Source organism: Gallinula chloropus (genome assembly GCF_964237585.1).
Source record: "Gallinula chloropus genome assembly, chromosome: 1".
In the NCBI taxonomy this organism is placed as follows: domain Eukaryota; kingdom Metazoa; phylum Chordata; class Aves; order Gruiformes; family Rallidae; genus Gallinula; species Gallinula chloropus.
The window spans coordinates 205,840,824-205,868,089 of NC_140085.1; the positions used below are offsets into that span (position 1 = coordinate 205,840,824).

Here is a 27,266-nt window from a genome sequence, read left to right on the forward strand (position 1 = left end):
GTATGTCATGGATAATTGAATGAAGAATCCAGACAGAATAAAATAGGATTTTTTAGAAGGAAAAGAAATAAACTTTTTTTCTTATTAAACCCCTTTTCTTCATTGTAGCAAATCGACAGTTTATCTCATAATAATTTACCAGAGATTGTGGTTGAATTGTTGATGACCTTACATGAACCACCTGATACCACAGCAGAAGGGACTCATCTATCTAAATATATAAGGTATGTGTTTGTAGATTTTCTACATGCCGAGTGTATTTGTTGTGTATTATAACATGTCCTTCAGGCATAAGAAAAAGTGGCCTTGAAGGTGATAATTAAAGAATGTTATTGCCATTAGTGATGATGTGTCATAGTCATGCTTTCACACGTAGTGACCCCAGTGTAAGTCAGGAGAACCTCTGGTGGTTTGACCCTGGCTGGAGGCCAGACGCCCACCAAAGTCACTCGATCACTCCCCTTTTCAGAGGGACAGGGGAGAAACTATATATTGAGAGGCTTAGGAGTCAAGGTAAGGACAGGGAGAGATCATTCTGCAATTAGCAGCATGGCCAAAACAGACTCAGCACTGAATAAAGGAAAGAAAACTCTAATTTATGGCACTGCCCTGCACACCCAGTGACACCAGAGTCGGGTAATGAGAAGTGTGACCGGATCTTAAAGCACCTCCCCCCCTCCCCTCCCTTCTTAGCAGACTTCACTTTAGTCAGGATTTTGCTCCCTTCTGCCCTTGTCCCTGCTGTGGTGGCACAGGGAGGGACAGGGACTGGAGGAATGGGGGGTTTCAGTCAGTTCCTCATGATTTGTTTTCCTTCTTAGCCAGATTTACTTTATTTAATACATGGGGTTTGATTTAAGGAAGAAAAAATATTAAATGCCTTTTTTATTCGTTTAGAGAACTGGATCCTGCACCTAATCCTCCTTATTTTCCATCTTACGTGATTAAGGCAACCTTGGACTATATCAGCAACTGTCATAAAAGCAAATTAAAGAGTCTTGTAGCAGTTCTTTCTAAAAGCCCTGTAAGTATGTAACGAGGATTTTCTGTAGAATATAACATTTATTTTTATGGGTAGATTTTGGTATAATTTGACATTTTTGTCATGTCTATATGAGGAAAAAATACTGCCTTAGAAAACTTTCTCTTCTTTTGTTTGCCTTCTGAAATGGAAGACAGCCTAAGTTCAGGGACACAGTAACCTTAAAAAAAATTACATGCTTGAGTGATTGCATGCATTATGTAATACATATAAAATAAAGTATAAATAGGATTATTTGAAAGGTTGAGGAAATCTGTGTGTACCAGGCACACTTTAGATGCAATTTATTTCTTTGTCATATGCCTGAAGAACATTCTCAAACAACTATATTTGGACAATTTTATCTAAATAGTATCTACAATTGAGATATTAAAGTTTGGTCTCCTTACCGACTATGTGAACTTTTACAGTCTGTAGAATTCTTGGACATTTGATTTTCATTTGTTAAAGGCAAACATGAAGGCATGTAAATTTCTGCAGCCCTTGCAATAAATCATAAACATATTACTCTCTTGTAGCATCTTTCCTTAAAAATGTATCTTTTCAAAATTTTTGCTCTTTTATTGCATTTATGCCAACAACTTCCTTTCCCAATCCATAAACAATCAAAAATTAAGAAAAAAACCTTTTTCTGGATGGTGCTTGTCTAAATCTTTTAAATGCAAAAGTTAATGTTGCCAGTCAGTGGAATAAATTAATAATTAATAAACACAACCAGTGTTTTTAAATAAAAACTGCCTACTACTTTAAGGTAGTTTTGTTTACTTACTTTTTTAAGATTACCATTTTAATGGATAAAATCTGTATTGATATATTCTGTGAAATGTGTGCATGAACATTATGTTTGAAAGAACATAAATTGAAGCACTACCTGGTATTTTAATGGCTTTTATTTGATATTTCTCCTATTGGTGAAAACTGCCATAATTCTTTAGTTTTCTGAAAATGTCAAAACTGTTCTCGTGGGGGGAAAAAAAGAAAACAAAATTAGGAGTGATGGGGCTTAGAGTTGTGCTTGTGGAATTTGTTTCTGTATAGGTCTTTTACTATTTTTACTGATTTAAAAAAAAAAGAAAAGGTTTTTTGTCTGTCTTTTACTAAAACAAAATCCCTAAAAAATCTCTATGTATCTGTATTATCATTATGAATTATTTTATAACTCATAGTTTACTCATTTTTAGGATTCATTCCAGAAAATCCTTCTAGCTCTTTGTCGACATGCATCAGACGCAAACAACATTTACAAGAAACACAGAGTTCTTATGATTTACCACTTGTTTGTTAGTCTGTTACTTAAAGAGATTAAAGATGGTTTAGGAGGAGCATGGGCTTTCGTCCTCCGTGATGTAATTTACACCCTGATTCACCACATCAATAGCAGGTAAATATGATAATTATATGTTGTTCTTCCTGTCTGTGCTCCCTTGTTTGTGTAACCTTACATTTCTGTATCTCTAGAAGTTAGTTCATTTACAGCAATCACTGTAATTTGCTAAAAGAAAAAAAAAAAGCCTTTCTTTGATGATGTTATAATTTAAATGTAGAGCTCCTACTAACACGTGGAATGTTTTGTTCTTTCCTTATATTAAAATGTTTGCTGTAGTGCAGAATTTGGTATCTACAGCAGGCTATCAAATTGTAGACATAAGAATTATTGGGAGATTTTTGTGACACAAAGTGCATTTGGGAATTTAAGGGGTGGGGAGAAAAACTAGAATTGTGGAGTTAAGTGTAAAGTAAGCACATGTCAAATAAAATGTGCTTACTGAGTTGAGAAAGAGTACCAGCATTTACATTCTCACCAATAAGTAGATAACAAAATGAGTGAGAATTGTACATGTTATCTTAGCTTCAGATTGAGAAAACTGGTACTTCATCAGGCTTAACATTTAAACAGAGATTCTTACCTTTCAGAAAGAATAAAGATATTTTCTTACTTGAGGTTTAACTTTGGATTTGTGAGACAGTTATTCTCCTGAATGTGATTAAATTTAGGTTCAAGTTGATTGTTTCATACCCTGAAATATTGAGGAGTGGTAAATGCTGTTACTCTGAGACTTACTGGTGTGATCAGCATTGAACTGGGGAGGGGTAGTCCCTTGCACTGAGGGGGCAAGGTTGCCATCCAGAGGAACCTCATCTGGCTGTAGGAGTAGAACAACATGATGGAGTTGAACAAAGACAACCCCTCAGCCTTTCACCTGGGATGGAATAACCCCATGCATGAACATAGCTTTGCAGAAGAGAACAAGGAGTCTTGTAGGACAAGCTAGAATGGGCTGAGTGGAAGACCCCCAAGGAGATGAGCAGATATACTCTGATTTCTTTTCTCCAGTTTTTGGAGGGGAAGATACCTTGTAGACAAGGTAGAGCCAAATTTTTCCTTTAAGTGCCCAGTGAAACTACAAGAGGTAACACCAAGTTTCAGTATGGGAAATTCTGATTGGACTTAAGGGAAAAGATTTTTGCAGTGAGAATAGTCAAATACTGGAGCAGGTTGCTCAGACAGGCTATTGATTCACCATCCAAGGAGTGTGTCAGAATTTAGCTCAGTAAATCCCTGAGAACCTGATCTGACTTTGAAGCTGACCCTGCTTTAGGCAGGAAGCTGGGCTAGATAATCCCCAGGTGTCCTTTGTAATCTATGTTGTTTGTTTGTTTACTTTTAAAAAAACCTAATGGTTATGAGAGAAGAAGGTTCAGATAGTGTGTTTCCCACTTTGTTCTGTTTCTGTCAACATTGTTTTGGCAAATAATAATCTAAAAGACACTCTGGGTTCCTTTGGGTTGTTTGGGGGTTTTTTTTTGGAATTTTTTTTTTCTTTCATTCATTCTTTTTCTCCATTTTTTTAAATGATCAGTCAAATTCTGTTTGGTTTAGTTCTCCTTTGCCCCCTGAGCTAAATCCATAGAGCTGATTGATTTGACAAATGTTGAAACTTAGAATCAGTTCCTCCTAGAAAGTTTATTCATATTTCCCATTTTCCCATATTATTCCCTGTTGTATAATAGGTTAATACTTGAGACACTGACAATTTATATTTTTTAATTCACATTTTTGTTTCCTGTGACAGACCTGTTATTATCAGAGACGTTTCCATGCGCAGCTTTTCACTCTGTTGTGATCTTCTTCATCATGTTTGCCACACAGCAGTTACGTGTTGCAACGATGCTCTAGAGAGCCACCTTCATGTTATTGTAGGAACCCTAATACCTCTGGCCGTGGACCAGCCTGAGATTCAGGAACAGGTGGTTTTGAGTTGCTTATTCCTTATCTTGTTAGCTTTTAGCTCCTGGTCACGAAAGCTGCATCTATACTCATGTTCAATTTTAATTACTTATTTCTATGTTTTTGTAGATTTTTATGCTAAAAATATATTTTGTGATGTTACACTATACCTCAATTGTTTGTTTGTTTTTTTAATAAAAGTATCTTTTGGCACATCTGTTTTAACAAATACAGTGTTTAATTTCATTCATATGGCTTTAAACAGTGATTGAGGTGTATCATAATTGCTGAGGTTACTGTATCACTTATTCTAATTCTCTATTTACTTGGTCTATAAAAAAACCCAGATTTCTTGAAGAGCCTTAGTGCTGTTCTAATGGGATTTTGTCTGCTTTGAATCTGTGCACTTTTTTCAGCCAAATCTGAAAGAGGTTTAAAACCTTCAGGGAAGGTTTCAGACAGTGTTCCCGTAGTTGAGTAGAGACACCAAATCAGTGGTAACACTAAGGAGAAGATAGAGAGAACATAGGCAGTGGTAAACCACTGGTGATGGCGAGCTCACCAGTACAAGCACATCGAGCAGCCAAGCAGCTACCTACAAAGCTCTGTGGAGGGTTTCACAGGAAGTATGATGAAGACCTTTAGAGGGGGAAGGTGTCTAGAGGACAGAGAGGAAATATGTGGAAAGAACAGATTTCAGTAGTTCAGTTCTTTATTTAACGAATTTATCATTAAATCTGGCACATAGGCCTTAAAAGGGAAGTGATGCAGTTTCTGCTGTGTGACAAGCCTTGTTTTCCTTCCTGTGGTGATTTCTATGTTCGTTCTGCTGGGAGTGGAAGTGTACTTAGATCCAGACACCCGTAATTAGTAGCTGAAGGTGTGAAGCGTATGCCTGTTGTCCTCATGGTTGCCTCCTAGCTTAATCTGATCCCATGGTGCCATATGCACCTTTGTGTAGCCCTGCATTGTCTCCACCTTGTACTTCCAGTTCAGCTGGAGGGCTGTGCTGATCCACCTGAGAAAAACGTTGCAATCTTTTTTCCCAGCTTAATAATCATGGTCAGATTTACTGCAAAGGCAGCATGTCAGGGCATCCCAGGGCAGAAACAACACAGGGAGGGCAGAAGTTTCTCTCAATTGGAACTGCTATCAAATATGAAACCTTTTCATATCATACTCATGCAGGGAAGTCCTTTTAGTGATCACTTCTCAGTTTCTTCCCTTTATTTTTCCTCTAGCATTGAATTGAGGCTAGTTAATCATTTTCAGGTCAATACAAGTCTCCAAATAAAAGGTCATCATTTAGATTGTGGAATCCTCAAAGCTGCCTTGTTTGAATATCCAATTGTGTTGATTTTTAAGCATAAAAGCAGCCTTTGCATGCATGTTTGCATGCCTTGCTAAAGGTACCCCTTTAGCAAGCATTTATTTAAGTTTTAGATGTTTTTTAATGATGTTTAGGCATTTGTCGAATTTCAATTTACAAGCACTTCAGTTAGTAAAAACAATAAAGTCCTAATAACATTAGAAGGCCTGCTTGAGTACAGTGTGTTGCTAAACCATTGCCAATATTGCAGTGATTGTATTAGCCAGTCTTAGAAATCAGGTTCATAAAGAGACAGGATAGAGCTGCTGGGTGTGATAATTAATGCTGTTTGGGAGGGGAGTAGCAAAAATGCCTCACCATTTAAAAATGCCTCACCATTTTAGAATATTAATCCTCTAAATGTTTTATAATTTTTAACAGCATAAATAAATTATCTTACCATCTTCTTATAGAGTTCTTAGTTTAATGGAACTTGAAGAAATAGTGAACTTTTAACACCTGAAGAAATCTGGCTGAAAAAAGTTTTTATGTTTGGTTTTTTGTTTGTTTTCATTTATTTTATATTCAGGTCCTGGGCTTGTTGAGGTATCTGGTGATAGATAATACAGATAATGAAAATCTCTACCAAGCAATCAAATGTTTAGATCCTTTTCCTGAACATCCCACTTTTAAAGATCTGCGAGCAGCTCAACAGAAAATAAAATACAGTAAAGGACCATATTCCCTTTTGGAGGTAATTACATTTTAAAATATATCTCATGGCATAGTGGTTTCTGTAATGCAAACTTGCAAAATAAAAACAATTTTCTAGCTAGAGAGGTATTTGGGAAAGGTTTAAGTGGTTTCTGTTTATTGCCAGTTGCAGACACTTAAGAGATTTTTCAGTCTCTGTTCCTATTTTATATCTGATAGCCTCATTGTGAGATCTGTTTCTTTACTGGAAGCCTTTTTATATGCTGAATGTGCTTAATGCAACACCTTGTTTTGCAGGAAATTACTCACTTTCTCTCAGTTGGGGTTTGTGATTCACTGCCCTTAACACGGCTTGAAGGACTGTATGATTTACGCAAACAACTGGGACAGTATAAAGATCAGATGAAGGATCTCCTGAAAAACATCCAGGGTACTGACATCTGATTATGTATTTTATTTCTTTTGTATCTGGTTTTAGACATGTAGCGATGGAACCCTGTTCTAAGTTGGCATTGAGTGTTTTATTTAGTGTCTTGGGTTTTGTCAGTTTAACAGTGTAGCCCTATTATAATTTCAGATGCAGAGTAGCATTTATTATTAATGCAAAATCTGAAGTATCTGTAGCAGAGCGTATTATAAATATTGTATGAGGTGTTACATGGCAGAGAGGATAAAATGCTCTTGCAGCTTTTGGCATTTGATTGTGAATGACCGGGATGGCATACGAGTATATTGCTTTGTGGCTGCTTAATGAATTTTCTTGAATATGAATTTCCCTACTCTTTTAAAATTATGCTTATTTTATTTCTTTAGGGAAATATCCTTCTCAAGTTTATAATGTGGAAAAACTCATTAGGCAACTGAAAGCTAGTAAAATTCTAGAATTCTGGCAAAAAGCCTTATTTTGGGATTAAGAACAGAATGATGATATTAGCTTTAGTGCTGTCACTGGAGTCACATAGTATGATTTCATTGTTTCACTTAACATTCTTACACTAATTTATGCTAATATTTTCTGTGTTTAATTCTAATTACTGCATCAAAAGACTCAAGATAATAGCATTTGTGTATTCTAGTTTTGGGGATTCTGTGGTATAGTAAAATGCATAGAAACTTTTTCAAGACATGATGAATGAGACAATTTTTTTTAAGTACTATGTAACGCCAGCTTGCTTCAGCATTAATAATGCATGTTGACATTTGTAGATAGAAGATAGTAAAGCAGTATTTTCTTCTAATAGGTTCACATTACAAATAATCAATGACATTTTTGGGGTTTATTTTTCTTTCTGAATGATAGACAAGCCAGAAGATTCTGTAGTAGTAAAACTGGTGGTGAGCTTACTGCAGCTGTCCAAGATGGCAGTGAACCATACCGGTGGAAAAGCAGTGCTGGGTAAGTCAGTTATTCCCACACGCATCCTGTGGCTGTCACTGCAAACCCCAGGTGGAAACTGGCTGTTCTCAGTGTTACTTATCACTGCTGGTTTGCATTTGCTCCCAGAGGTAGCCATCAAGAATTTTAAAATGAGTGATTTTACAGCTTTGACTAAGAAGTTAAGTTGTCATCAGGTTAGACCCTGGTCTCCTTATACTCAATAGAGTCATCTGCTGTTATATGGGTTATATGTTTATTAGGTTGAAAATTAGTGAGAAAAATTGAAGAGCAATATGAAAATTGGTAAAGCATTTCATAGTGGAATTGAAAATAGTTGTTCTGCACCTTAAAGCCTCTTCTATATTATTAAAATTATTCTCACTGTTTACATTGAGCATGTGATTAATGTTTGATCCAAAGGACTCTTCCTCAAGTGGGGAGTACATCCATGAAGGTGATGTTTACTGAAATTAGATATCTAAACTAAAAAGAAACACAAGTAATGAGAACAATTGCCTTAATACATTACTTGTCTAAAAGATTAATAACTGATAATTACAAATGCTGAGCACTTGAAGCTCATATTGAATTCAGTATGATACAACATTCTTCAGCATCTCTGCAAGCTGTAAGTTTCAGCCTTTTCTGCATTGTTTCCTTAGATAATTTGTTAAATTTAATTGAAAAACACAACTGTTCTTTATTTACACTGGTGGTTAAAACAGTGTAGTAACAAATGGAAATGTTGTCAAGGCTGCCCTTGAGCTTCATGTTCTCCACCAGCCCCTCCTTGTTGGCAAGAACAAGGTCAAGCATGGCACGTCTCCTTGCTAGCTTCTGTGTTACTTGGAGAAGGAAGTTATCAATACATTCCAGGAACCTTCTGGATTGCTTATGTCCTGCTTGTTGTCCCTCCAACAGATATTGGAGTGTTTAAAGTCCCCCATGAGGATCAGGACTTGTGACATAAGGCTGTTCCTCTCTGTCTATAGAGGGTCTCATCTGCTTAGTCTTCCTGTTCGGGTGAAGGGACATGTGTAACACTCCCTGTGCTCCTACTAATCCTGACCCATAAACCCTCAGTTGGCTCCTCATCCATCTGCAGGTGGAGCTCCATGCACTCCAGCTGGTCACTGACATAGAGCACGACACCCCCTCCTCGTCTCCCCTGCCTGTCCTTCCCGAAGAGCCTATATCCTTCCATGCCAGCAGTCCATCCCACCTTATCTGGTGGGAGCTGTGTTTGCTTGGAGGCATTTCAGTTGGGTCCTGATTAAACTGGCTGGAGTGGCTGGAATTTCTTTATGCTGCACTTCAGGTGCTTTCCTGCTGACATGTGATCCATCTCCCAGCTCTGGGCATCTATTGTTGGCACTGGCATCAAACTGGTAGGAGTAGGATGGATTGAGGTTCCCGTTGCCTGGCAACTTCAGTTTAAAGCCCTCTTCACCAGCTTGGCCAGCCTATGACTGGAGATACTCTTCCCCTTCTCTGACAGATGGACCCCATCACCCCACAGTAGTCCAGGTCTCTCAAAGTGCATCCCATTGTTTACATAGCTGAAGCCCTGGCTGTGGCAGCAGCCCTGTAACCATTTGCTGGTTTGCCAGATTTGACTGGCTGGTTTGTACCCCTTCCTTTGACCGTGAGGACTAATGAAGAAAGTACCTGTGCTTGAGACCCTTATGACCATTCCTAGGGCTCTGTAATCCTTGCTACATTCACTGCTGTCCATGTGAAGTGTTTATGAATGTTTGCAGCTTTTGACCCCATAATAATCTCTGTCCTAAAGCAGCTGATATTAATTGCAACATTTTAGGCTGAGACCGTGATTTAGGGTGCATAACACTGTAGAATTACCTGCTTTTGCAGAGGCTGTTGGAGGATGCTTGGGAGAAATAGGTCCCATGGATTTCTCCACCATAGCTCTTCAGCGTGCTGAAAATGCCCTGGATTCTAAAGCAGTGGACTTATTTGAAGATAGAAAACTTCAGTGGGTTTTCATCATGTTAACTCAGATAAATATTGCGCTAACAGATAATTGGTGAGTAGACCTTCTTATTTATTCTGCTTAGTTCAAAGCTTAATAGGAGCCATTGAGTTTTACTTTGTTCAGATCACCTCAGAGTAACACTCTGAAAATGTTTTTAACACATGTCCAACCATGTGCTTCTTCAGGGCTCAGATTACTTATCCAATCAAGCTTAGATGTTTCCTAGAAATTCTCTAGTTGGACTTGAACCATAGAGTATCTTCTGTACAGAGGGTAACAGTGCTGTGGAGTAAATACTGAAGCTTTGCTTTATAACAAAACATGCAATGGCATATACTAGTCCAAGATTTTCTGATTTGATGCACACATTATTAGACTCTGGAAGTCTTTGTCTTGTATGTTTATTAATGTGATTTTGAAAGTAAAATATCTGAATGAAGTTAGTAATAATAACAATGTTGTGTATGTTACTCCTTCAGTATTGATGTTAGAGCTGCTGCTGTTTCCTGTTTGAAAAATATATTGGCTACCAAGTCTGGCAGTGAGTTTTGGGAAGTCTATAAAAATAAAGCTGATCCCATGTTAATCTACCTACAGCCTTTCAGAATGTCTAGGAAAAAGGTACTTCTTCTTATATACCTTATTTATATGGCATTTGGAGTAGAGAAAGCATAAAATTAGGTATTTTTTAAAGACTAAATGTGAAAATATTTTTGAGATAGGCTTTGATGAATGCAGAATTTAGACTTTTCATCAGTCTGGTGGCAAACATGATTATGATTACCTTTGTACATGTGTTTCTCCTTTCTGTTCCAGTATTTGTGGCTTCTTCACATAGGAAGTTAGCAAATTGATGTTAGAAAGCCACCTACTTTCATTATTAGACAGACACCTTTTGATTTGCTATTTGGTAATCTGATGCTTCCTTTCTCAGGATTCAAGTATCACTTGATGCAAAAGCCTAGTGGAAAACACATCCCCAAAAGGTGCATAATTAGCCATAAGTGAGATTATTTCCTAATTTTCAAACTTTTGATTTGTAACCTCAGTGTAGTGTCTAATGTGGCGTTATCAAGGTTATCAGTAAAATTTTATTTTTAATACTTTCAGATTTCCTTGGAAAACTTTACATTTACATGAATAAAATTGATCTTTTCAGTCAGTTAAAGCACAGCTAATATGTAATGTTTTAATCTGTGCAGAGTGCAGTCTGTTTTTTTTAAATGCCATACCATTTGTTTATATTTGCAATATATATTTTTTCCCTTCTAGTTTTTTGTACTACCTGATAGCGATACGAAGGCTCCTGTACAATCTTTGGAAGACACGAACCTGTGGATTCCTCTGGGAGAAAGTCATGAGACCTGGATCAAGCAGCTGACTAGTTCAATACTGGACAGCAGAGGTGTGCAAAATGAAGTTCTCCAGTTGATGAAACCACTCTGTGAGGTGAGCTAGATTATTTGCATGCATGTGCTGTGATGCACAAGGGTATACAATTACTCATCTGGATAGCAAATAGTAATTTCTGCTGTTAAGTTACTACTTTTTCTTAACAGTAATACCTGCCCTTTGTAGTCAGATATTGCAGATATCCATACACTACATTCTTAAAATACACGATTTGAGAGATAATGGTAAACACCAATGACTTTATGTGACTACTTTAACTGAATGCCAGCACAGCCCTATTGAGTGGTTTATATTTTCTACATTACATGTTCTTTCTCAAGCATTACATGCTTGAGTAGTTGTCAGTTTGGTTATAACCTAAGAAAGGGAAGGCGTTTGGGGTTTTTTTCTCAGCAGCTGCTGTGCATGATTATTTTCTAGGTGAAAACAGACTTGTGTCAAACTTTGCTTCCATACCTGATTCATGATATCCTTCTTCATGACTCGGATGAATCTTGGAGAAATCTTTTGTCAGTTCATATCCAGAAGTTTTTTACAGCCTGTTGCAGATTTGCCTCATCCAATAGATCTACACCACCAAATTCTGATTCAGGTACGACCATAATATTCTTGTTTCACCTTAAAGAGGGATTCTGGTTGTGAAAAAATGTATCTTCTGGCATCAAATGTATGATGCACACATGCAGGCAGACAGAATTTTAGAAGCTTCTGTCCAACTGTTTGACCTTTTTCAGTGATGATACCAATAATTTTGAAGCTACTCATTGGCAGCACCCAAATAGTTTCTTCTGTATAGCTTCTTTCTTAATTCACAAGAAAATGTTTATTACTTGCTGTCCTGGTTCTGCCCAGGCCAGAGTTAACCTCCCCAAGCCTCCCAAGGGGAGGTTAATTCAGGCCTGGCCAGAACCAGGACAGTTGCTGAATTTAGATGTGATCCAGTGTTGTATGCTGCAAGACCAAATCTTGGACTGTCTCTTAAAATGACTAATTGAATACTCTCTTACTCAAACAAGAGCAATTAAAGGGAATTTGCACCTGAATTTTCCCCTTGGAAAAAAGGCTAACCCTTGCTTTAGCTACCTAATGTTGATAATGTTCTCCCTATATGTTCAAAAGACCTGTCCATTCCAGCAGAATGAAAGGAAGTTGTATCCAGAGGACTGCAGCTGAGTAATGATAAGGGAGTAAGTTCAATTAAAAACAAAGCACTTTCTAATCAAGCTAAAGCCAAAGGGAAGAGGTCTGTTACTTAGCTTTATGCAGTGGTGCTGGATCATCTTTGAATTCTATAAAAATAAATGGAATTATTGATGCAAACATAATTTGATAAAGAAAACTGGTATAAACTACTGTAGTGTGACTAACATCATGTAAGGAAGGGAAATACATGTTGTGACACTATTAGTTTAATCTTGGAAGTGCTGTCCAAGCAAGTTTTTATCTATTTTCCTGAGTACAGGATACACCTTTTCATTTTGTAAAAGCATGTGTTATGACAGAAGTTCATTATATTCTTTCTTTTGAAATATACATCCCAGACCAAGAAATGAATAATTTTAGAAGTTTGGATAAAGTATCCCGACGAGCCATGCTTGCTGTTGTTGATTACTTAAGAAGACAAAAGAGGTGAATTATAGCTTTCCAAAACATTGCTTTAATTTCATTATGGCTGTTCTCTTAATGCTCTAGATTGAGGAAGAATGATGTGGTAGAAAACATGTCAGTTGCACCTGCCCTACAAAGAGAGGCTGAGGGAACTGGGCTTGTTCAGCCTGGAGAAGAGAAGGCTGCGGGGGGACCTCATTGCAGCCTTCCAGTACCTGAAGGGAGTACCTGAAGGGAGGAGATTCAACTTTTTAAAAGAGCAGATAATGGCAGGACAAGGGGGAATGGACTAAAGCTAAAGGAGGGAAGGTTTAGATTAGCTATTAGGGGGAAGTTTTTTACAGAGAGTGGTGAGGTGCTGGAACAGGCTGCCCAGAGAGGTAGTGGATTCCCCGTCCCTGGAGGTGTTGAAGGCCAGGTTGGATGTGGCCCTGGGCAACCTTGTGTAGATCCAGGCCTGGAGGTTGGTGGCCCTACCTGTGGCAGGGAGGTTGGAGCTCTATGATCCTTGGGGTCCCTTCCAACCCAGACCATTCTATGATTCAGTTAAAATAATTAAAATACAGTAGTGAGTAGTGATTCCTGTTACAGAGGTGATATGGCTGGCCTTAAAGGGTTCTAACTATGCTTAAGGAGTTTTAGAAAACTTTTTGTCTGATAAACTTTTTGTGTTACGGGTTTTGGGGGCACTAAGATAAAATTAGCCTTCATAGTTAGGTTGGATTTGTTTTGTTTAATGTTAGAGGGAAGGTCTGTTACAGCAATATTAAAGTCTGTATTTATGCAGATCTGTTTCAGGTACAGTTTTTGATGACAGCTTCTGGTTAGACCTGAATTATCTTGAGGTGGCTATAGCGGCACAGTCTTGTGCTGCTCACTTCACAGCCTTGCTCTATGCAGAAATCTACGCCGACAAGATAAATAGAGACAAACAGCAAGAAAGGTACAAGGCTTGAGAAATGCAGTTTCTTGACATCTCTGGTGAAATGGATCATGTTTTGTGTGTCCCAGGAATTATTTCTTATGTGAAAAGTCAAAGAAACTTAAAAACTTACATGTGTGTATTGACCTGTAGAGTATTTTGAGCAGTCAGATTTGCAAGCTGTGACACAATCAAAACAGTGTAATTTTGATTTCTATCCATAAAGGTTTTGTTACTAGTCTGTGTCCTGGAGAGATTCCACTGAAGCTGATGCTTCTGAATAGTCTTTTTAAATTCAACAATATTCAGAGCCTATTTCTTATAATGAATAGTGTGCTAGTGATTAAATTAAAGCCAGAAGTGAATCAAGAGGAGAAAGAAACCACAGAATGATGACCAGAATTATGTGGGTAGAGCTGAATGATCATTCTAGGAGTTTTCTTCTGTAATGGACAATTATCTTTGACTTTTGTTCTAAGAAGATTAAAACACAGAACTAGTTTGCTAGCTTTGTTTGGTAGTGAATGTATAACAAAAGTATGGTTGTAAGCTTATATATTATGTAGCTGCTGCTTTTCTTTCCCAGAAAACCTGCAGGCATTCACTAAAGCAATTTGATTTAATAAAAGATTAGACACTACAAGATGGGTTTTTTTTTCTCTGCAAAACCACCTTGATGTTGAAATCCCCTGCTGTTATGTTCTCAGTTTAGCTGATCACTCTTCTTGGGAAGAGCCATTTTGCATAACCCAGAGATGCAACTGGCCTGATACTGTGTTTGGTGTTTGTGCCACTTCTTAAGTGTTGCTTCAGAATTTCTTTAGTTCTTTGTGTGAAATTTAATTTAACTGTACTGGTTGAAACATTTCTTTTAGGTCATGTTTTAAAGCAGCTAAGAGTTTGACATTTGAAGAAGAAAGTCAAAGATCAACTATTACTGTTTTGAATGAAAAAAGTAAAGAAGAATCTGGCGTAAGTTTACAGGTACGTATGTGCTTCATGATCTGAAAACAAACCTCATATAATTACAATTAACAGTAGGCTTCATCTGAGCTGAAGGTGTATCTTGTTAAACTTCAAAAACTCTGTGTAAAAGTTCTTTTCATGCTCTAATTCAAAGTGAACTCAGTTAAGTATTCATTCACCTGAAACACTAATTACCAGGCACATTTTAAATTGCAGCAAAGCAGACTTTATTGCCCCAAAGACCTGACCTCATGGTGGTAACCAGCCAAGTATTTTTCAGTTTGTTTTGTCAGAGAGATATACTCATTAAAAATCAGCAGGTGGTGTAGCAAGTTGTAATAATCAAAACCATAGTAGCATTATCTCCTACAAATGTATTCGATACATAAAATCCAATTCAACAGCCTCATCCTAAGTTACATCTTTCCATGCTTCTTTGTTCCAGAACTGTGCTTGCATGTCTTTCAAATGTATTGCTTAGCTGCTATGTCAGATGCTCATTGAGTAATGGTGCCTTGTGCTTTTCAGCCAGTCCTCACTGGTTTCTTAGTAACGTAGCAGAGAAGTTAGGTAATTGTGAAGAGAATTGCTAGCCTACAGAACTTTTCTTCCTGTGGTGATAGCAAGCTCAGGTACTGCAAAAAGGTAAATTAAGCAATGGTAACAACTTGTTACGTGGAAGGACTTTTATTTAGAAACTTACTTGATATCACAGAATCACAGAATTGTAGGGGTTGGAAGGGTCCTCCAGAGTTCATCAAGTCCAACCCCCCTGGCAAAGCAGGTTCCCTAAGACATATCGCACAGGTTGGCGTCCAGGAGGGTCTTGAATCAGAGAAAGAGACTCCACACCCCCCTGGGCAGCCTGTTCCAGTGCTCTGTCACCCTTACTGTGAATATGTATAAAGGTCACTTGACCTGGTCCCAAAAGAGAGAATTCTTCATTTTATGACGCATGTTCTAGGACCTTCTCATGGACATATATAGAAGCATTGGAGAACCTGACAGTCTCTATGGCTGTGGTGGAGGAAGAATGCTGCAACCATTAGCACGGTATGATTTATTGATGTTCTTACATTCTTTAAAGCCACTGCTTTCATTTATTAGTAAAGAACTTAAACTGAAAACTTCTTGTTAAATTAAACAGGATAAGAACTTATGAGCATGAAGCAGTATGGGAGAAAGCCCTTGTAACATACGACCTCGAGACAAGCCTCTCTCCTCCTACTCGCCAGGCAGGAATAATAGAGGTAACTTTATTTTATAGTAGGAAATGAATGTAGGACTTGATTTCCATGGTTCTGAGAGTCATTTGTAGTAAAGGAAAAATTGGTTTAAGACTAAAAGAGATCTCTTTGCTCATCAAGTCCAGCCTACTGTCATAGGCATCCAAACTCCCTAATGTAAGACAACTCAGTGCTACTCAGTGCTTGTCTTGAAAACATTAAGGCTTCTAGTCCTCTTGTCACTTACCCATAATCCCTATCTTGGGTAATGAATTTTATGAAATACTTCAAAATAAATATATTTAATTTTGTATAGAATTTGGCCAGCTCCTAAAATTAATAGTAATGTAATTAATTATTTTTGCCACCTCACTCTTTAAACCTCTCCATTATGGCTGTGGTATTTCTGATAAATAAATAGCATTTATATTGTCTTTTTTTGATTCCTTAAAAATATGTTGCTTTTTTAGCCTAAAAAAATGTTTGTACTATTTCTGTAATAACACAGCACAGATAGGAGTTTTAGGAAACTTTTTTCACATCCCTACCAGGGAAAACAGTTCATTAGGAAGTAAAAACAGTTTTGGCTTACTACCCAGGAGTGATGGGATGGAGAAATGTGAGCAGATAGATGGTTCATTTGATACACAACATGGTACTTTATTGCAAAGATTGCCAACCACAGTAGTAATGAAACTTTTTCTGGGCTGACAGGTATCAATAGTGTGATTGGTAGTCTTATTTAAAAGTTTGCATCTTACATAATGCCAAGTTAAGAAATACATTTAAGTACTCAGAATACTTTGAAATACTCACCTGAAAAAGACTTGTTTCTAAAGATAAGACCCATTTAAAAAATAGTTCAGTTTATTGAAGAAGGAAAACCCAACATTCAATGATTTTGTTAATTCCAGGCTTTGCAGAATTTTGGGCTTTGCCACACTCTTTCCATGTATTTAAAAGGACTGGAAAATGAAAACACAGAGTGGTGTGCGGAACTGCAGGAAATACGCTACCAGGCAGCATGGAGGAATATGCAGTGGGGCCACATATCTTCTCTCAAGTAAGCCAACTTACTTTTTGCTGGTGCTTGATGTGAAAGGCAATTGTTTCAGTTCCAAGCAAAAAGACTTGGAATATAATAGTTGCCTGGGAAAGTGTATGCAGTCGGTGCTGTTTTCAGTTGTTCAGAGCTATGAACTGCAGTTTTCCATTGTTTTGACTTGGTAGATGTATCATAAGTATTTATGAGGGATAAATAGTTTTTAATGTTTAATTGATAAGCAAATGGAGAAAATACAAGCCACAAGAGGTTATCAAGACCTACCTTTGGGTAGGCAAACACCTGTGTTGATTCATGGCTACTCCCTCATGAGGAGTAATCTCCTCCCTTGGGTAAGGCTGTATGCCCGGCATTCGTTATTTTGGATGACTAGCCAGGATACAGTGTGGACTCTGTCCCTTCCTCACCCATCTTACACATTTCAGGAGGAACACAGAATAGATTCCCTACATTTTGGAAAAAGCAGAAGTTACATGATGGGGTCTTCAGTAACTCCTTCTACATTAACTTTTAGTAGTCAGAAAATGGAGGAATTTATCCTAAGACTCTTATAGATAGATTGATTTGGGGAACATTTTCTTGGTGTGCTTATCTTCTTCTCCAGCACTGCCCTAACATCATTGTTTAGAACAACCTAGAAGGCTTCACAGACATACCCTGTTGAAGGGCATGTCATGCCACAATCAGAAGAAACTTTGTGCAGGTGGACTCCTTTTGTCCCTGGATTAGGGACAAAGTCTGTACAAACTTCTGTGGTTATAAACCTCTTTAGCAAATAGACTATTCAGCTTTAAAAAACATTTAGGAAGTTAACTGTAAAAAATCATTGATTCTGAAGTTGCACACATACCACAATGTGCATCTTTCAGCATAATACTGAGAAACCTGTTGCATTTAAATTTCTATTTGGCAGTTGGCTTTGAGTCCTATTTTTGATACAATCTTGAGCAAATTCTCTGTATTCTAAACATTTTAACAATTATTGGCTTTTTCTTTGTTTCGAAAGAACAGCTTGAATTTATAAAATTAAAAAATAATTAAAGGGTTACATTAGTTTTTATCAAGTGAAGCAGCAGTCTGTCTAACTGCAGAAAACATACAGCTAAAGTATTTTTCATAACGATACAATTGACTTCGAGAGAGAAATATAACTTTACTTTTATTTTGTGTTACTTTTGTTTTTAAGAGATGAGATGGGAAGACCAGGATACCATGAATCTCTGTATGATGCCCTTCAGTCTTTACGAGATAAGGAATTCTCTGCTTTCTATGGAAGCCTTAAAGATGCCAGGTAACTGTATGCCAGTGTTCTGCTCTTAGAGAGATGGAGAGAATGTGTATGCGTGTTCGTAGTCACAACTTATGTATAAAAGACTACTATGGGGTTTTGTGGGCTTAAATAAAGATTCATACATAGAATAAAAGTAATACTTCTTGACTTCAGTGTAATTTCCAAGTTCTTTAACTTAAATTTGTCTTTTGTACAGATGCAATTTTTGTGCTAACTGAGGATACATTCCCTGTAGTATGCACCCCTTACTTTGTGGTCCTTTTAAGTGGATTTGAATGTTATTCTTTATCTGAGCTATCACATAGGCAAGTTTAGATATGCTTACCTTGCTTTCATTTACTGACAAACTTAATTTTCTAAACTTTAATGGTGATGTAGAATAATTCCAAACTGAATAGTTTCACTGTTTGAATTCTGTTCACTGCATGGAAGTGATACTATGGATATTTGGAATTACTTGTGGATATAAAAAAATAATTACTATTTCTGTGTTAAATCCATAGAGTGAATGAAGTAGAAGAGCTGTGCAAAGGCAGTCTTGAGTCGGTTTATTCATTATATCCAACACTTTGCAGACTACAGCTAGTTGGAGAGTTGGAAAATATAGGTCTGCTGTTCTCCAGGTATTGTTTCATACTCCTTTCTCAGTTTTCAGGATTATTTGTAATGAAATCTAGCACAAAAATAAAACTACCTCAACAAATTTTATTCATGGACATCTCAAACTTCATCTTTAAAATTATACAGTTTCTAGCTTTGCTGTGTGAAGACAAATGTAGATTTTCTTTATTTCCAGACTGGATTTATTCATGGTCAAGCTTTAATTATTTGATATTATACCAGTATTGTATTTTAAACAGTTGTTTTCTTTCCTTTGTTTTGAGTTCCCTGGTATAGTCCAAAGTCATATCCCTTAACCTTTGTTTTGCTAAATAACTGAGTCATCCTCTTCTAGTTTCTAAAAATGCATAGATCTGTTGAAAGTTGTTTTAGTTTGAATCCCTTTCTCATGGACCACTATCACCATCAGTATTCTACCTGAATTCTTAACAGTGTGGTTTAATCATATGAAGGTAATCAACTCTGTAGTGCTGTGAATGCTGAATTTTTTCTGTACAGTTGTATCAGTTAGGTAGCTTGTAATCATCCTACAGTCATTCAGCATGTCCAGGACTTTGTTCAATTCATATTGGCAGTTAATGAAAATAAGAAAAAAGAAAATATTTTCACCTAAGAAAATAATAGATATAGTGACAACCTACACAGCTACAGTGTCACAGTATGGAATATGACCTATATAATAAAATTGGAGTCTTGGTCTCCAATCTTTTAAACAGCCCTATATTTCAATGTGATTTCCTTTGCTGATAGATTTTTAACACAGTGAGTTTTGATGCTTAATGAAGAAGGTTTACAGTGGAGTTTTTCACTTTACTAGTGTTGATATCTTGATCTTTGTGTTTGAGAAAACTGGGAGCCTGTCAGTTTATTCTGCATATTAATCCCATTTATGGACTGTTCCTTGGGTTTGAATTGTAGATTGGGAACTACCTCAGCAGTTGGCTTTTGTTGATAGTTTTGCATTTCACTAATATTAACTGAGAATTAATAACAGGTCTTTTATCTTCTGGTAACAATTGCAGATCTGTTACTACACAACAACTGAATGATATTTATTTGAAGTGGGAGAGACAGTCCCAGCTTCTCAAGGACAGTGACTTCTGTTTCCAGGAGCCTGTCATGGCTCTGCGCACTGTCATTTTGGAGATCTTGCTTGAAAAGGAGAGTGAAAATACAAAAAGAGAATGTATTAAAGATATCCTGACCAAACATCTAGTGGAGCTCTCTAGATTGGCAAGAACTGCTAAAAATACCCAGGTAACAAATTCCAGGAAAGCTCACTCACAGTTGTTTAGTTTTTTAGTTTATAAAAGAACTTCATTTTTTTACAATACTAAAGATTAACGGTGTTCTACATTTATTCAGTGAATCAATTAGGTGGAGACTTAAATACAACTTAAGAGTGGGTTCTACATATTTTGTGGGTATATCTTCTGAATGTTGTTCAACTGTTGGCTACTTTATGAGGTAGATAATATAAAAATGAAACTTTTAGTCAAGCATGCTCTTACAGCTCTGTAGTTTTATATGTTCAGCTTTTACTTGCATCATACTGTTGCAGTGTTCCAGAGTAAAGCCACAAAAATATGTTTAGTCTTTTCTTCAAGGTTTTGTACTCCCAAAGCACCATTGCACTGGGGGAATCTCCCTCTGTGAACGACTTATTGGGATTTCTGGTGTCAGTGCTTTCTGCAGACACTGGTGCATTTGAGGTGCAGAGTCAGGCTTGGCTTTTCTAGGTAGCACATCTGGAGGAGTAACACAACAAGAATTTATAGAGCAGCAATGTGCTCCAAGAAACACTGCAGAAAATAGTTCCAGCTAAATATATATCCTGGAAATATGTTTAATGCTTCACATATGTGAAACATTATTAACCTTTGTGAATAATAATGAAATCACTAGAGCCATAGGGTTTGATTTCATAGATTTGCAAGTTGTACTCAATGCCTCCGGAATCATTTGGGAAAATTATTCCTTCACAAGTGTTTTCATGTCATGCCTCCCAGCCACTAATGCTGTGGTGATGAGTGTCCTGTAAGAGCTTCAATAGAAGTAAAGTCTTTTTCACATTGATTTTTACATATAGAATAAGATTAAAGTTGGGGTGCCATATTTTGGGAGGATTAGAAGTTTCTCAAAGATTTAGCATGTGTGTTTCTGAAAATGCTGTTCCAGCCTTTTCAGTGTTGTAGGGCACGTGCAACCACTGGGACGTAGTTCTGGGTCTTACCAATCTTTCAAACCATGGGATGATAACTGTTTCTTTTTGGCACACTAGTAGTTGACAACACTAAGTGTCTAGATGTAGGAACATTTTTGAGGAAGTACTCTTTGCAACTAATGGCTTTTCTTCCTCTTTGGTGCTACTGTCATCTGGGAGAAGGAAGATAGTGCTATACAGTGTCATCACACTGACTGTTAATTGAAGTACCCAAACTTTCCAGTACCTGAAGGGGACCAACAGGAAAGCTAGGGAGGGACTGTTCGTAAGGTCACATAGTGATAGGATGAGGGGCAGTGGTTTTAAACTAGGAATAGGGTAGGTTTAGATTAGACATTAGGAATAAGGTAGTCACTAAGAGGGTGATGACACACTGGAACTGGTTGCCCAGAGGTGGTGGAAGCCACATCCATTGGAGGTATTCAAGGTCAGGCTTGATGAAGCTCTGAGCAACCTGGTCTAGTTAAAGGTGTCCCTTATTACTGCAGGGGGTTGGACTAGATGACCTTTAAAGGCCCCTTCCAGCCTAACGTGTTCTATGATTTATGGGCATTCTTGTGTTTAATGGCTTAGCTTGCTAATTTAAAAGTCTGATTGATTTTGTTATTGGTTGGACAACTTGTGAAAATACACTTTAGTCTCAATTTTTGACATTGTTGAAAAGATAGTTTGTTCTTTGCACTGTCAAAGGGATATTAGATTACTAAATAATGAGGATGTTACTTCACCAATGGTATAGTGAAGAGTTAGGCATACAAGAGAGTTAGTGTATGGTTGTACCATGTTTCCGACTATTTTTCTGCGGTCTCTTAGGATGTAATAACAATTGCTAAGCTAAAATTAGCCAGCCAGCAACTAAACACCACACTGCTACTCACTTACTACCCTCTGGTGGGATGAGGGAGAGAACTGGCAGAGTAAAAGTGAGAAAACTCGCGGGCTGACGTAAAGGCAGTTTAATAGGTAAGGCAAGAGCTGTGTATGCAAGCCTAAACCACCACACAAAGCCAAAAAAGGAATTCAATCCCCACTTCCTATGGGCAGGCAGGTGTTCAGTCATCTCCAGGAAAGCAAGGCTCCGTAACATGTAACAGTGACTTGGGTAGGCAAATGCCATCAGCCAGAATGTTCTCCCCTTTCCTCCTTCTTCCCCCAGCTTCATCTGCTGAGCATGACATCATATGGTGTGGAATATCCCTTTGGTCAGTTGGGGTCAGCTGTCGCAACTGTGTCCTTTCCCAACATCTTGAGCACCCCCAGCCTGCTCACTGTTGGGGTGGGGTGAGAAGCAACAAAGGCCTTGGCTCTGTGCAAGCCCTTCTCAGCAGTAATGAAAACATCTCTGTATTATCAGCACTGTTGTCAGCACAAACCCAAATCAGAGCCCCATAACATTACCTTTATCCCAGCCATAACCCACACATTTCAATGGGTACTGATTGTAGAATTTCTATACTTTATTACCTCCCAAGTAATTTAAAATGTTAAACATTGGTACTTTTCTTTTTGGAGTTTGATGTTTAATTCCATAATGTATTTTCATTGCAAATCAGGATTTTCTGCAAGTATATAGAAAAATAACTCATTTTCTTTGCTGCAAATAAATCCTTAGCATTGGACATGCAGAACATGCTGCACAAATAGAGTAAATAAAGATGGAGTTTAAAAACAAAGCTTGCTGTGAGATATGTGTATTTAACTTAAAGAATTGTTTACAATGTTTTTTATTTTCAATGTCAGCTTCCAGAAAGAGCTATGTTTCAGATCAAACAATACAATCCAACAGGATGTGGAGTTTCTGAATGGCAACTAGAAGAAGCCCAAGTTTTCTGGGCTAAAAAGGAAGAAAGTCTTGCACTGAGTATTCTTAAAGGGATGATAAAAAAATTAGATGCAGATTGGTTTCAGGTATGTGTCATACATTGTCTAAACTTATGGAAATTGAATTATTTAAGATCCTATTTCTACTTTCTGATGTTTTCATTGGAAGAAAAGGCTGTTTGCATTATTACTAAATCTGTTTTGTACTCTCAGAATATCTGAAAGCAAAAAAATCTGTATTAGTAAATCTTATCGGGGTTTCAAAGCAAGTCTGTGAGAGTGACAAATCTTAGAATTCATTTTTCATTATTTTCCCGTCAGTGCCACCACTGTGAAATATATAGCTTTTTAAAACAGAGATGATTGCCCTTCATTTAAAAAAATGCTTCTTTTTAAAACAAAACTATTAAATAGAGGTGTATCATCTTGTTCTGTGCCAGTAGTCAAAGAACCTAATGGCCAGGATTGTTTAGGCATATAATCATAGAATCACTTAGTTTGGAAAAGACCTTTGAGTCCAACCATTAACCTGACATCACCAAATCTGTCACTAAACCATGTCCTTAAGCATAGCATCTACACATCTTGAATACCCTCAGGGATGGTGACTCAACCACTACCCTGGGCAGCCTGTTCCAATGACTGACAACCCTTTCGGTGAAGAAGTATTTCCTAAGATCCAATCTAAATCTTTCCTGATGCAACTTTTCTCTTTTTTCTCAAAACTTGCTTGCTCAAAGGTTGAGAATGATCCTCATCTGAAACTGGTGTATACAGAGTGCCTGAGGCTGTGTGGAACCTGGTTAGCAGAAACGTGCTTGGAAAACCCTACAGTCATCATGCAGAAATACTTGGAAAAGGTGCATCAAGTCTTTGAAACGTGCAGTCTTTGGGAGAATGCTGGGCTAAACTGTGGTGGGAAAGTGTCAAGGAAATTTTTCAATGCAGTCTTTATATTTCTGGATTGATAATATGGTTTCTTATGAAAATATAATAGTTTCACATAGTATTGTATAACACTCAGAATATGGCTTTTTAGAATTCAGTGAAACTTCTGTGTAACATTGACATATTAGTGTTGTGATGACAACTAGTAGTCCAGTATTCCTTTTACTCTTCCACCCCATCCCCATCCTTTCCTTCTCAGGACAAATCATCCACTTTTGCTTTCAGTATGGGCATTGGATTTGTAACCTTTTTTTTTCCCCAAGCGTTCTGATGTTTTGAAGCACTTTTTATTATTTCTTACTAGTAGAAACATTTTCATTAATATTTGTCCACTCTTCATTTCTTTATTTCATGCTAATTTCCTCAGTCTGATGGTTTGAATCAATGGCTCACATGTAATTTCCTTGTCTTTTTGACACTTTTTTGGACTGTCTTCTACTTTTTTTCTCACCATCTTATGATTAAGTAATGTAAAACTTCATGCTCAAAAAACTTCATTACTCAAAAAAAATAAGATAGCTGTGGGAGACTCCTGTATGGTTAATAGAGCTGTTTCATACAGGTTGATATTTTTGACTGTTTCCACTTAAACACTCCACAAAGATTAAATTCACTTAGGAGAAAAATATTCAGCCTGGTAGGTTTTATTGTATATTTAAATAACCTGTTTGAGCAGGTGGTTTGAACAAGATGACCTCCACAGGTCCCTTCCGACCTCACCCATTATGTTTTTCTGTGATAATAAGTGTTTAATCAAGTATTGTGCAACACTGTTAATGTGGTTATCAGTCTTATCATGATTGAACCTCCATTTTAGGCTGTGGAAATTGCTGCAAGCCACAGCAGGGACAGCAGTGATGAGCTGAAGAAAGGGAAGATGAAGGCGTTCCTGTCTTTGGCTCGTTTCTCAGATAATCAGTACCAGCGGATTGAGAACTACATGAAATCCTCAGAGTTTGAAAACAAGCAGGCCTTACTGAAGAAGGCCAAGGAGGAGGTTGGCCTCCTCAGGGAGTGTCGAGTTCAGACAAATAGGTGAGAGGTGGTTATTACTGAGCTGTCAGAGGCTCCAACTTTACTAATTCTCTGGGCGAGTGGTAACAGCATGGGTCATGCCTCTACAGCTGAATTTTTCACAAAGCAGTGGCCAAAATCTGCAGTGCCTGTTGTGAGTAGTTTCTGAACTGTGCCTCAGCATGGTCTAGAAGAGTGTTAGATTGCATGGGCCAAAACTAAATCAAAGTGTTACCACAGTTAAACAGTGTGGAAGATTGTGGGCCAGAATTCACATTCATTCCCTTGATATGTTCAGTTTCCTTGATGAAGAAAACATTAGGGAATAAAAGTAAGTTTGACATTTTTTTCCATTACACATTTGCTGAAACAACAGTATTCATCTTAATACAGAATTCTCAAAGATTTAATAAGAGCAATTACTTTTAAGAGTCCTCTTTAAGAGTAATTAAGTAATTAAGAGCAATTAAGTCCTGGACACAGAACTAGAAGGTGTCTTAATTAAGTTTATAGATGACACCAAATTGGGAGGAGCTATTGACTCTGAGCTGGGCAGTCACCAACAGCATGAAGCTTAACAAGGGCAAGAGCCCTATTCTGCATCTGGGAAGGGGCAGCTGTGGCTGCGCATCCAGCCTGGGGGATCAGGCACTAGAGGCCAGCCGTGCTGAGAGGGGGTCCTGGTCGACAGCAAGTTCAACATGAGCCAGCAGTGTGCCCAGACAGCCAGGAGGGTCAAACGTATCCTGGGGTGCATCAAGCATGGCATGGCCAGCAGGTCCAGGGAGGGGATTGTCCCACTCTACACTGTGCTGGTGCGGCCTCACCTCGAGTACTGGGTGCAGTTTTGGGTGCCATAGTACAAGAGGGACACAGAACTGTAGGAGAATGTCCAGAGGAGTGCAGTGAGGATGGGGAAGGGTCTGGAGGGGAAGACACATGAGGAGAGGCTGAAGTCCCTTGGTTTGCTCAGCCTGGAGAAGAGGAGGGTGAGGGGAGACCTCATCATGGTCTATGGCTTCCTGAGGAGGGGGAGTGAAGCTGTGGGCACCAGTCTCCTCTCTTTGGTGACCAGTGATAGAACCCAAGGGAATGGTATGAAGCTGTGACAGGAGAGGTTTAGGCTGGGTATAAGGAAGAGGTTCTGTTCTGAGAGGGGGATTGGACACTGGAACAGGGTCCCTGGGGAAGTGATCATAGCACTGAATTTGACTGAGTTCAAGAAGCATCTGGACGATGCCCTCAGTCCCATGCTCTGACTTGGCTGGCCCTGTGTAGAGCCAGGAGTAGGACTCAGATGATCCTTACAGGTCCCTTCCAACTCAGGATATTCTGTGATTCAACTGCAAATGAGCAGAAAAATTCAAGTGAGAGCTGTTGGAAAAATTTCAACTAGAGCTTTACACAAATGATCTGTACTGAGAATTCACATTTACATTGATATTAATTAATTCATTAAAAAGAAAAAAGCCACTGACTGCAGATTTACTTAGAATGGTGGGTCTGTATGCATGTAGACCAGAGGATTAGCTCCCACAGTTTGGTTCTCAGTTGTTTGTTTTACTGGGCTTGTACATATGAAGCAAGTTAAAAGTGTTAGAAAGAGGACTAGGGACAGCTTTGCTGTAAGTTGTTTAAGAGATACTTTGTTGTTTAAAAATAATGTCTGTTCCCATAGATACACAGTGAAGGTTCAGCGAGAACTGGAACTGGATGAATGTGCCATACGTGCCCTGACTGAGGATCGTAAACGTTTCTTGTGTAAAGCAGTGGAGAACTATATCAGCTGTTTACTAAGTGGAGAAGAACATGACATGTGGATCTTCCGACTCTGTTCCCTATGGCTTGAAAACTCTGGAGTTGATAGAGTCAATGAAATGATGAAGGTATATGGCTGCTGCTGTCCCTTATGCTTTGACATTAAATGCTCCATCTTCTCTTCCTGTGTTCCTATAAAAGGAACTGCAGTGCTGTGCAGTGTGTTCTTCTGTGCATCTCCTTAAATTTTCATTCAAAACTTGCTGTCTTCAGTCATCATTGCTCATCAGTTAGGTCTTCATCAGTGAAAGCTGTAATTCTCAATGCCTTTTAATTTAACTTAATTTACCATTTTAATTTGGCAAGTCTGTATATCTCATGATCTTTCACTGTTGTCACCTTGTTCATTAAATACCTTGGATGCTGCCCATCCTCAACATCCTTTAGTATGGGATTCTAGTTTATCTTACCTGCACTTTTAGGTGAAGGGACGTGCTTTTAGATTGTCTGTATAACACAGTAGCCAGGGACTAGTGATGTTCTTGTTGTCAGGCAGGTTCTATCATTTCTAGAATCATGCAGGATATCTGTTCATTCTTACCTGAATGATCTGTTTGTAAGAGAGTATAATTTAATTCTTTGTCAAAGTGTATTTTTAACTATCAAATTTGTGTTAAACTAGATTTTCATTTTTATTACTTATTTTATTAGGATTGTCTCTTGCCA

General features: G+C 37.9%; 1 protein-coding gene across 1 annotated transcript in view; it reads left to right on the forward strand.

Moving 5' to 3' along the window:
- The window catches only part of ATM (ATM serine/threonine kinase), a 64,939-nt gene that overhangs the window by 22,718 nt on the left and 14,955 nt on the right, over positions 1 to 27,266 (forward strand). Inside the window, exons 26-49 of the mRNA XM_084279086.1 lie at positions 109 to 224; positions 898 to 1,024; positions 2,224 to 2,423; positions 4,117 to 4,291; positions 6,170 to 6,334; positions 6,592 to 6,724; positions 7,595 to 7,690; positions 9,545 to 9,716; positions 10,145 to 10,286; positions 10,938 to 11,114; positions 11,499 to 11,670; positions 12,620 to 12,707; positions 13,474 to 13,629; positions 14,484 to 14,592; positions 15,539 to 15,627; positions 15,722 to 15,824; positions 16,715 to 16,863; positions 18,050 to 18,154; positions 18,658 to 18,777; positions 19,798 to 20,032; positions 22,740 to 22,907; positions 23,561 to 23,680; positions 24,586 to 24,803; positions 26,461 to 26,668. Of these exons, the coding sequence (XP_084135212.1) occupies positions 109 to 224; positions 898 to 1,024; positions 2,224 to 2,423; positions 4,117 to 4,291; positions 6,170 to 6,334; positions 6,592 to 6,724; positions 7,595 to 7,690; positions 9,545 to 9,716; positions 10,145 to 10,286; positions 10,938 to 11,114; positions 11,499 to 11,670; positions 12,620 to 12,707; positions 13,474 to 13,629; positions 14,484 to 14,592; positions 15,539 to 15,627; positions 15,722 to 15,824; positions 16,715 to 16,863; positions 18,050 to 18,154; positions 18,658 to 18,777; positions 19,798 to 20,032; positions 22,740 to 22,907; positions 23,561 to 23,680; positions 24,586 to 24,803; positions 26,461 to 26,668 (3,543 nt within the window). The remainder of the gene's footprint in view (positions 1 to 108; positions 225 to 897; positions 1,025 to 2,223; positions 2,424 to 4,116; positions 4,292 to 6,169; positions 6,335 to 6,591; positions 6,725 to 7,594; positions 7,691 to 9,544; positions 9,717 to 10,144; positions 10,287 to 10,937; positions 11,115 to 11,498; positions 11,671 to 12,619; positions 12,708 to 13,473; positions 13,630 to 14,483; positions 14,593 to 15,538; positions 15,628 to 15,721; positions 15,825 to 16,714; positions 16,864 to 18,049; positions 18,155 to 18,657; positions 18,778 to 19,797; positions 20,033 to 22,739; positions 22,908 to 23,560; positions 23,681 to 24,585; positions 24,804 to 26,460; positions 26,669 to 27,266) is intronic.